At 37.5% G+C, this 11,356-nt stretch overlaps 1 protein-coding gene across 2 annotated transcripts; it reads left to right on the plus strand.

Moving 5' to 3' along the window:
* Positions 1–464: 464 nt before the first annotated feature.
* On the plus strand, positions 465–11,009 carry ARL14EPL (ARF like GTPase 14 effector protein like). 2 transcript variants are annotated; one of them, XM_072597114.1, is made up of 5 exons: positions 465–573; positions 1,988–2,044; positions 3,966–4,079; positions 8,060–8,196; positions 10,056–11,009. In XM_072597114.1, exons 3-5 carry the CDS (start codon positions 3,975–3,977, stop codon positions 10,276–10,278), a joined length of 465 nt encoding a protein of 154 aa, XP_072453215.1. In that variant the 5' UTR covers positions 465–573; positions 1,988–2,044; positions 3,966–3,974; the 3' UTR covers positions 10,279–11,009. The 2 variants fall into 2 exon arrangements, with proteins under 2 accessions (XP_072453215.1, XP_072453216.1); XM_072597115.1 differs by having other exon boundaries at positions 522–560; positions 1,987–2,044.
* The last annotated feature ends 347 nt before the right edge of the window (positions 11,010–11,356 follow it).

Here is an 11,356-nt window from a genome sequence, read left to right on the forward strand (position 1 = left end):
AAGCAGGATTGTAGAGGGATGTCAATTGCCAGTGTTCCCTTTAATTAAGTACTTTAAGAAACAGAGAACAATACAAACACACTGCTTGCAAGTTAATCTCATTTTGGTGCAAAACACTGCTCGAGACATTAAAGTTTGCCCAGGGAAGACCATAACAGTTCAAATTTGGACTCAGGTCTACAGGACTCCAACTCTCTTGACTATGCCGCCTAGACAAGAATTTCAGAAAACAAAAAGCTTTTAACTTTTGAGTTCTCTTTTGTGAGAGGGATTTGTTTTTTTGAGTTAATCCAAACAAACAAGCAAAAAAAAAAAAAAAAAAAAAAAAGGAAACAAAGTAACCGTCGACCGCTCAAAGCCGCCATCTGGCTTTTCAACAAGGAGGGAGTTGGGCTGTGGAACCCCAGTGCGCATGTCAGTCCTGGAGGGAGCCAATAGGAGAGGGCAGAGGGAGCATGCGTCTTCGTGCCTCAGAAGCCCCGCCCTCCGAGTGGAATCCTTTCCCACCGTCCTGGCCTGGAGGCTGTAGTTGCTGAGGCTACTTAGCCCTGGAGGAGCCTGCTTAGTGCTGTGGTATAAACTGCCCCCCCCCTCCGCCTTTCCCTTAGAAAAAGCTTTTTTGACTTTTCCTTCCCCTTTTTTGTTTTTTACGTTTTCAGTAAGGTTTAGTTATGTTTTTTTTCCTGTCCCTTGAGGGTTTCTCTTTATGGAACTGCCATCGAGGGGCCTGAGGATTGGGGGGAGTTGGAGGGGTTGGGGTGGGGGAGGGGAGAAGGCAATATGGAGGCTGTGGGTCTTGGAAAGGGAAGAAGGGGTTGGGCGCCCTAGCCCTGGAAGGGGCAGAGGAGACGAGACCCTGGTTTTATTTGGAGGAATGAATTCCCCCTATTTGGGGAAGGGGTGTGAGGGGAAGGGAGGCGCCCTACCCGCCCTTCATGAAGTGTTTGAGGGGGGAAGAAAACAGGTTTTATAGCTTTTAAGTATATATATCTATATATGTGTATATAGTCATATACACGTGGGTACTGGCAAATCCAAAGAAGCTAATAGCCCGTTGTTACATTTGTATGTAGAGTCAGTTTCATGGTGGGATTTCCCCCAGGTATCTCAAGTTTATTTGCCCTATCTAGCTAAGATTCTACACAACGGATTAACAAGTATTAAGGCACTTCCCTGTGGTTGCCTAGTTCTAGGTGGTGGGATAGGGCCGAGGTGAATTCCAAAAACGAGCCACCTTCCCCAAAGGAGTTAGTGGAACGGGAGGGCGGCGGGTGAGGTGTGTATTTACATGTAAATACAGAACAGAGGTAATTAACAAAGACAAGCAAAGATAAGTGGAGTGGAAGCTCCTTGAGGGCGGTGCTTGTTTATTTTGTCTGTTTCACTCGGGTCAAACTTAACTTGGCCATAGTAGGATCTTAAATATGTTAAATTGAATTATCCAAATTACCCTAACCCTAACCCAAATTTGTCATTCTAATTTTACCATCACTATGACTATTACATAGGAAAGAGATGGTTAGGATTTCTTTATTGTTACTCTGGTGTTCTTGGGGACTTTGAGATTAGTATATTTTCTAAGGAGTTGATCTTGCTGAACTTTGGGGGGAAAATGGCTGAAAGATATTTTTTGGTAGGTTAAGATTGCCTGTGGAAAAATTGGACAGATTTTTGCTTGGAGGTGCATTCATCTATTTTAGTTGGCAAAATGGGACAAATTTTGTTTATGCAAATGGTACTTGGTCTTGTGGGAGAGGTGGTTGAGCTAACTTTGTTTGCTGTGATTTTGAAAACCTGACTTCCTAGTGAAAAATAAGGCAAATTAAAAGTTTATATATTTTTCTTTTCCCCTCTCCTAAGCCATTAGTATAGAAGCATTAAATTGTAGGAGCACCTTTGAGGCCTTAGAGTTTTTCCCTGGAGAAATCTGTGGCTTCCTGGCAAAACAAAGGAAACAAATACAATCTCTTTCTTTCTCTTTCCATAGGAGGTATTGCAGCCTTTTTCTCTTCTACGTACAGATTCTTTTGAATCAGACTTAAAGGTATGTATGACCTTTCCTTTGCTACTCTAGTCTCTGGAGAAGAAAAAACGTAGGGGAAAAGCAGGAAATCCTAAAAATATAGAAACTAATATTGTAGCTAGTGCTAGCTTCTAAATTTATATTTTCTTTATGATTGATTCATTTTAATCTTTGTTCCTCTTAAAAATGATAGTGTTTGGGTCAAAGAATGTTGATTTTTTTAAAACATGTGAATTGCAGTTGCAAATATGAGAAAATTAAGGGGCACCTTAAGAGTCTTCGATATAAATATAGAGTAAAAGAAAATGAGTGTGAAGGAACTCTACCATCCCTGCAGGGACTTAGGAAAATTTTGGTTATTATTTATGTATTTAAGGTAAATTGATTTCCCAAGCATTCAGTAGAGCACCTGTTGACAGTGGTATGATTTACTTTTGGTCTTAGGTAAGCATCTAACAGAATTCTTTTCTCTTCACTACCATGTGGTTTCTTGGGCACAGAAATCTTTTGTTATTCAAGATTTTTTTAAACCTTAAAGGTCTCTAGGAGATGTTTGTATGAACATTTAAAACTTGGATAGGGAAGTCCACTTAGAGGGTTTGGCTAAAGTTATTGATAATCAGCATTATATTGGAGTTATTGATTTGATGTTCTTTTTGTGGTGTTTTATACCAGCAATTTTAACATTACTTGTACGGGAAGAAATGAGCATTTTCATAATGGCAACAGATACTGTCAGGGGGTTGTCGAGCAATTTTGTGGGTGGATACATCTGTAAACTTGGTCTCTGAGGGAGCCATCTGCTAGAGCGTTAATTTAAATGATGTAGTGATCACCTACATCCTTGGCAAAAACTTGTTTGATGGGATTTGCCGCAAACTTCAAAAATGCCAACCCTTTTCAGTTAGCACGGGTGGGAATTAGTGATAGTGTCAGAGGGTGAGAGGAAAATGAATGAATAAACCTTTTTGTGAAAACATCTTGGCCATTTTAGGGACCATTAATTGAAAATTCTAGTTTTAAGAATTCATTTTCAAAGCATTTCTTTGGGGTTGCTATGTAGATTTAATTGATGTAAACTAGTTGATCCAAGCAACGTAGTTCATTCAATACTAGATACTAGTAGAAGCTAACTTTTGGCTTAGAATGTATCCTAGCAACTTTTCTTGTTTGGTTAGATTGTTAACACCTTTCATGCATGTTCAAAGATCTCTCCTTCCCCACAGTTCTTTGGTATTTACAATTCAATAGTACAAATTGTTGAGGAATGTAGCCAGGGGATTGCTTGAGAAGTATTTTGGTAATTTCTTTGCCTTGGCAGCACTTTTACAATGCTACAGATGAGAACCTATGCTTGAGTTAGGGAGAGAGAGAGAGACATGCGTTAAAAAAGATTAGTATAAGAAAGGAACTCTGAAACATCAGGTTTTGAGCCCACATACTTGGGAGAAAGATGGAACTACTGATAAAAATGTTTGGAGGCAAAATTGCTTTGGGAGGATAGCTAAGTGCGAAAATGGAAATGTCTGACAGGGAATTGGAGATTTTAGACTGGAGCCTAGGTGAGAAATCAGGGCTACAAATGTACAATTTAAAGTCAGTCCCTTAAAGTTAAAGCCACGAGAGTGAGGTCAACAGGCAAATGTAATAGGGCTAAGGGGGAGTACTGATATTTAGTAGATGAGGAGTGGAGTGAGTAAGGGAGAATGGAGACACTGATTTTCTGGTAGAGAGTCACTAGAAATCTTTGAGGGGAAGGTGAGAGTGGTGAAAGTGGAAGTAGAGGTAGTGAGTCCCAACTGCCCTGTTGGAGACTCAGCGATTAAAAACAAAGGAAAAAAATGGTATGCTAGCTCAAGCTGATAATAGATAAATGATCTCTCTAATATAATGTTACCAAGTTCTTTATATTTTAATGTGTCATTTTTGTTATTTCTTTCAGCATTCAGAGATGAGTGAACCATCTGAACTCGATAAAGAAAAAAGCAGTTCCGCTCAAGAACATGCAACCCCAAGTTGTCCTGAGAGAGATTCTCAGATTGGACAGAAGCAACTGGTATGAATTAAGAATTTTATTAGTGTTAACCAAGAATTCCTTATCTCATGTAACCTTAAGCTATAGATTTCTCTTGAATTTAACATCTCTGCTTAAGATTGAAGCACCTGCTGCGTGCCAGGCATTTTTTTCTGACAGCTGCAGGCCGCTTGAGATCGCCTTCCTTGCATCTCTTTCTGTCCACATGGCTGCAGCAGATCCTGCTACTGCCTCTGATCTAGTTCCTGCCTTCTCCAACCTTAGGAGTCCCTGCCTTCGATAATAGGAGTCTCCCACTGTCTAGGAATTTGGCTAGTCTCTATTTCCACTTCCCAGGAGGTAGTGGTGGTAAAAGCAGAGCTTTACCAGGGCTACCTCGTGGGAAGGGAGACGGACTCCTCCTGTCCCAAAGTGAAATTCCAAGTGTGTTACCTCAAAGAAACGTTATGTATTACAAAACAGCATGGGTGCAAACCTTTGGTACATTATAGGTTTAATGAGCTTTTTGTGGCCTGGTTTGGGAACCTAACCCTCCTTGGCAACATTATTCCTATGAGAAAATGGGGTTTGACCTCCAAAAAGTTGACTTGAAAAGAATTTTTTGGAATGTAATTTGTTAGTAATTTAGGAATTTCGTGAATAGGGATACCAAGTAGTATGTAATTTAGGAACATCATTCATTCACCCATTCAGTCTTGTTTTGGATTAGAGAGAAACCAGATGCTCTAGTCCAGATCTGATTTAGCTTGTCTGATGGTCCAGGTTTGGGATTGAAATGTGAAGAAACACAGGCCATTCTTTTCTTCCTTAAAAATTTGCTTAACGGAAAGGAAGTTTACTTAGCAGTAGCATGGAGAGGATGTTCATTAGGGATCCAGCATTGATTCAGTTGGGCAGGGCTTCCATGCCTCACATTTGCTGTGGTGGCCTGCGGGTTAGAAGCCTGTGTTGAGCCTAAGAGAGGAGTTGCTGAGTTTGTGTGTTGGCTTTTGTATTCAGACAATCAGGAAACTACATCCATGGTTCAATCTTTAGTCCTCGGTACTTACTGATTAAGTCTCTGTGATAGTTTCAATTCTCAATTCCTTTTAAGGAAAAAGTAGCCTCTCCTGCAGGAGGCGTGTTACTTAAATGTACTTAAACGTACATGGAGGAATCAGAAGCAAAATACCGTAGGTGTAATATTTTTTAGTGAGATGGACTAGATAAATTCTAAGATGTCTTTCAGTTTTGATTCTTTGATTTTATGCAATATGATATTAGAAATGAAATAAAACTTGTAATTTCTAGTCCAGTGCAGTAAAATCATGCTTTCTAAAATACTGGTATATTCATGTTTTTGAAATCAATGATCGCATATATTTTTAGTTAGGGTACTATAGTGATGTGATTTTAAAAAGTATTGTTTATGACTTCAGTGGTTATATCTACAAATAGATCGGATTTAGGCATTACAAGTCACAAGTTTTTTTTTTTAAATAATCCTCATTTAGTTTTTAGAACTGATTTACTATCTTAACAATTAAGCCATATTTTAATGGCTTGTATGATTTTATTTCCATATGATAAATTGAATATCCCTTAGTAGTTTCTCTTCTATTGAAGATAAAGGTCAAACTAAATTTTATTGTGCTTAGTTTGATATTTTTTCTTAATATTTCTCAAAATAGCTTTTGTTCTACTTTAGTGTTCAAACTAGACATAAAAATACTTGAATTTCTTCTTCTTTGTTAATTTGTAACTTAAAAGCTAATAATCTTTACCTGAGCAATCATTTTAGCTTGGTCAAATGACCAGTTTAAGTGATAATTTTCCTGTTCTCTGAGTCTTATGTAGAATAGATCCTTCACTTTAAGTTTGTCCATCAGTTCAGTTGTACTCTATGTGTTCACATTATTCAAATCCATATCTCTAGAATTTTTTTTTTTTTTAGATAAGTCTGGTGCTGGTTGGAACCAGTTCTAGAACCATTCTAGGATTAGGAGTGAGGTAATAGATATTGAAATTTTTGTGAATATCTGCCCACTGAAGTACTTTACCACCAGCTTATGGTTTATACAATGTCTGGTCAATGCTTAGATGGTTCAGCTCTGTATTTAGACTGCTTTCAACTGTAGGTCAGTGAGAATTCTAAAACTTACCTGGAAATTCTAGGAATTGCAGTCCCAGAGAAACTTCTCCTTCTGCCTTGTGAGAAAATGATACTATTGCAGTCTCAAAGGCAGGGCTGGACCTTCTGCCATACCCGGAGATTTTCCTACTGTGAGAGAGGAGAGCAGATGGCAGCCAAGGAGGGGAAGTCTGCCCCTGGCTCTAACTCATGATGGTCTCCCTTGCTCCCACGTTGGGAGGAGAACCATCTGTCTATGACTGCAATTCCAAGAATTCACAGTTAGGTTTTGGATCTTGTACCTCTCCCACAGGGACATCAGTCAAAACGCCTGATTACATTGGGAAACTTACACTGCTGTACTACCTATCACAGGCACCTGATGCTGACATTGATTTTGAGCCTTGGGTTCATATTTCATTCTTTCAGCAAGCATGAAGTGCCTACTATGGGCCAGGCCCCAAAACCCTCTGTGAGGTCAAAACTATTTTCAGAATAATACAATGACATTTTAATTATTAATGCAGTAAATATTGATAGATATAACCCACATAAACAAAAGTTCTTGGGAACAAACCAGTCCTTATCCTCCAGGAGGTTACAGTTAAGATAGAAAATTAAATGCAAAATTACTTGTGGGGAGCCACTAGCCATTGAGAGGGTCAAGAAAGACTTCTCCTGGAGTAGGTGACATTTGAGCTGAACTCTGAAGGAAGCCAGGGGATTGGTTCTAAGAGGCATAAGGAAGGAGGCCCAGGGCAGAGTCTGTGCAAAAACCATGGAGATGGAAGATGAAAGGTCAGGTATAGGCAGCATGGGGTAGTGCTAGACTTCATACCAGAAAGACCTGGTTTCAAATCTTGTTTCAAGAACTTAGTATCTGTGGGTCACTTCACCTTTCTGTGCCCCATCTGTAAAATGAGGGGGTTGGACATTAAATTTAAGATCCTATTAGAAGTTGGTTAGTTTGGCTGATGAGAAATAATGTATCATCAGCGTTGAAAGTCTGGAATGAGTTGTGAAGAGCTTTAAATGTGGAGCGAAAGAGGCAATAGGAACCACTGAGACTTTTTGAGCAGGGAAGTGACAAGGTCACATGCAGGCTTCAGGAATATTTGCTGTATCTGTGGAGGATGAATTAGAACAGGAGAGAGACTGGTTGTATGGAGATGGATTAGAAGTCTATTACAGTAACCCAGGCTTTGAAGTAGGCTGTGGAAGTGGAAAGAAAGGGATAAATGTAACAGGTGTTACAGGGGTTAGCAAGTATTTTAGAAATATATTTTATTTTTTAAAGTTTACTTGTAGTTTTCAACATTCACTTCCATAAGTTTTAAATTTTCTCCTCCCCACTCCCCAAGATGGCATGAAATCTGACATAGGCTCTACATACACATACCTACTAAACAGATTTTCATATTAGCCATGTTGCATAGAAGAATTAGAGTGAATGGGAGGAACCACGAGAAAGAAAAAAACAGAACAAAATGGTCTGCTTCACTCTGCATTCAGACTCCATGGTTCTTTTCTATGGGTGTGGATGGTATTTTCCATCATGAGACCTTTGAAATTGTTTTAGGAGAGGTTAGCAATTCTTGTCTGTGGTGTAAGGATTTTTTCTTCATTCATGAGGGTACTTGGCTATATTAATGCCTTTTAAATAAAAAATATATATGGAGAGAAAGTCCAAAGGTCTTCAGAGTTTGTGTGTTTCTAACAATGACAAGAATTAACTTCTTGAAAAATTCAAACACTTTAGAATTTGGTGTATAAAACATCTATATATTTCATGCTATTATGATAAGAAATATGAGGAACACAATATGAGCAAAAATAAAACAATATGAAACTATAAAGCTGTAGTTACTAACAAGTCTTATTTGTTTTATAGCAACAAATAGAGCGACAATTAAAATCCTTAGCATTTCAAAACCCAGGACCTCAGGTTGCAGACTTCAATCCTGAAACCAGAGAGAAGAAAAAGAAGGCCCACATGTCAAAGATGAATGAGTATTTTTCTGTGAACAAGTAAGATAATAATTTACCATATAAGTATGAAATTGTGGAAAGAATTTCCTTTACCAAAGGTTTATAATTTGGGGTTTTTTTGGTTTTTGATTTATAAAAGAAGTTTTTTAAAATTACAGTAGTACCCCATTTATCCAAAGGTCAGGCTTACGGAATCCTCAACCATCTGGAAAACAGCCAAGAAGCAGGAAATAAGTAAAAAAAAAGTCTGAGCCTTTGTAATACAGTAATACCTCTATTAAAGGATCTGCGTTACAATTACATACTTCTGGTTAGAAACTTCATTATCAGAGATGATACAGAGAAGGCCGAGTATCTGGAGGGAGAACAGTTCCTGATACATTGTGTAGGGCCAGAAAGGGTCTAGAGCATGGAAGACACTGATGGGAAGAAAGAAAAGTGTCTCAGCCCCTGGCTGCTCAGGAATAGCTTTCCTCTGGGGTGGTAGAGAACTACTTGTCCCTTTGGATAAGATCAAGTAGGATGTGTTTAAATCCTCTGGCTTTGCTGTTTACTGCCTGTATGACGGGCATTTTTTTTCTCTGAGCCATTTAATTTCTCTGAGCATAGTATTCTCATGTGTAAAATGGAGGTGTTGGACATCTTTAAGATCTCTTCCAGCTCTTAAATAGGAAGTAGAGTTTGAATTTTGAAGATTTCTCTTCTGCCTCCCCTCTCCAGTTGGAGTAGTATGATTTTGGGGATCTCTTTTCTTTCCCTGTTTCTTACACATTTGCATAAAATAACCTCATCTACTTATTGATCGCTGAAATTCCTTAATCAGGGGACAAAACATTTTTGTTTCATAATTAAATGTGATAGTTAAGTTAACCATACTGGTTACTATTGACAAACTCATTCATAACAAAATAAGAATCAGAAAGCTAAACAATTGCTGTCAGGTCCTTCTCTATTTTAAGGGGAAAGAAATGAAGAAAGGAGGAAAGCATTAAGCCCTGTAAGTTGAGGGGAAGTAGAAGCCTTGCCACTTAGAGGATAGGACTTGAGACAAAGGAACAACGTAGACAGTTTAGCTCAAGTCTGTTTCTGTTTTAGACTATTGTGGAATGAGCAAATACAGGTTTTACAGAGGTACTTTTTGTTATGCTGATAAAAGGCACATCATCTCCACAATATTAGTGAGGTTTTGTCAAATGAGGAATTATTTTTATGAAACTTTCTCTGTTAATAGAAATATCATTAGCGGTTACAGATCCACTAAAGGTCTCATACTCAGATGCTCTGTAGGAAAATGCTTTCTTTATATACAATACTAATAGCCTTGGCTTTCTGATTTCTCAGACCACAACATACTAAAAACAGTTAAAAAGGTGAGCTCTACAAGAGTCAAATGATCTTGACAAATGATGCCAGCAGCAGGAGAAGTCAAAGAGAAATTATCATATTCCATCCTTGTATCTCCATTTATATTGCTGAATCATCCAGAAAGGGCTTAATTAAGTTTATTATCCATGATTTTAGAAAATTAGGTATATGTATAATGCATTTTTGAAAGACTTCCATCCAAACTTTAAATTGGGATTTGAAGGTGTAAACTTAAGCTATCTTTTTTGAATAATTCTTTTAAATGGAACACCTAATTCTTGAACAGTGCCGGATAAATGAGGTGTTACTGTATGTGACCAAGTAGTTGACTTGCTTTCCTGTTGACAGTTCAAGTTGATTTGAATTTTCTTTCTTATCTCTGTCAGATGGTATACAGAAATACTGTACTGTTTAACCATAATGTTTTTACCACAGTGTAAAGGGAATTTTTAAAAAATGAAGTTCACCTAGAGATAACTGACTTTAAATATTGAAAACAGTGAACTATAGTCATGATGATTTTTTTCTTGCAGAGTGACAAAGAAATATGACAAGAATGGCCGGCTGATTTGTAATAATGCAGACCTGTGCGACTGCCTGGAGAAGAACTGCCTTGGTTGCTTCTATCCATGTCCCAAGTGTAACTCAAACAAATGTGGACCAGAGTGTCGCTGTAATAGAAAATGGGTTTATGATGATATTGTAACTGAGAGTGGTGATGTTATTAGCACATTGCCATTTTATGTTCCTGACTAAGGTCTTTGTGAGAAGATTGGTGCTTTTTACACCATAACTAAGCATAGAATGAGCAGTTATTGCCTAAACGTTTTTCATCTTGTTTTTTTCAAAATGGCTGATTAATATGAAAAAATAATTACATTGTGGTGAACAACCAGAAGAGCACCTCTCTTTAGAAGTGCCAATTCATATATTCCTTAGTTACAGTTTCTAAACTTTGGGATGTCCCAAATGCCAACAAGGAAAACATTCTCTCATGTATAATGAGATGGAATCATTTAATTACTTTGTTTTCTTTATAGTTTCATCTGTCATAAGATTCAGTTCAAAAGTTGTCTTAAGGTTTTAAAATCTGCATATTCTTTTTCATGACTAAAAATTTGTTTTATTCATATAAGAAGTAGTAACTTTTAGTTTCAAAAGCCAAGAGCCCCATGGCTTTCATTTTAAAACTACTGCTTGAAAGTGAAAACAAAAAGCAAAAACAAGAAAGTGGAAGTTGTGTTTTAAAAGAATATTGTTTTATGTGTTTCAGGCTACATAGTATATTCATAAGTAATGTTTAAGTCCTGAAAAAATTTTTTACCTCCTGTTGCAGGTATTGTGGAAATTATTCTGAGTTTGTTTTGTATTTTATCACCATCTTCCGTGTGTTCTGAGTTAAGGTTTCAAGAAATAGGAGTAGAGTGATTGGATAGAAACTATTATAAAAGTTGTGGTATTTAGACTAATAAATAGTACTTACGGAGTGTGTGCTGTTTGTAGTTTTTTCCCCCTGCGTGAAGAGGTGTTGAACCAAGCAGCTTCCTGACATTAAAACTTTTAACGGTATTACTTAGTAAAGTAACACTAAATTTATAGTTGCTGCAGAATGAGTAGCTAATGAACTGGCTTGTTTGGTTTTTACATTAATTTTTCTTCAGAGTTCAACGTGATTTGTCATAGATTGCTGTATTTAAAAGTAGGGGAAAAAAAACAAAGGTGGCAAAGCCAGGCCCTTTGAAGTGTTCATTGGTAATGTACAGATTTGTAATAGGTGAAAGAAGTCATTAAAAGTAACTTCAGGGAGTATATAATTTAGAATCATAGAATTTTA

Source organism: Notamacropus eugenii, chromosome 3 (assembly GCF_028372415.1).
Source record: "Notamacropus eugenii isolate mMacEug1 chromosome 3, mMacEug1.pri_v2, whole genome shotgun sequence".
Lineage (NCBI taxonomy): Eukaryota > Metazoa > Chordata > Mammalia > Diprotodontia > Macropodidae > Notamacropus > Notamacropus eugenii.

What these genes read in the sequence shown, in the direction of transcription:
- ARL14EPL (XM_072597114.1), top strand. Translation starts at nt 3,975, where the DNA reads ATGAGTGAACCATCTGAACTCGATAAAGAAAAAAGCAGTTCCGCTCAA. An exon ending in AGATTGGACAGAAGCAACTG is followed by an intron (nt 4,080 to 8,059) that starts GTATGAATTAAG and finishes TTTGTTTTATAG; the next exon opens with CAACAAATAGAGCGACAATT. An exon ending in GAGTATTTTTCTGTGAACAA is followed by an intron (nt 8,197 to 10,055) that starts GTAAGATAATAA and finishes TTTTTCTTGCAG; the next exon opens with AGTGACAAAGAAATATGACA.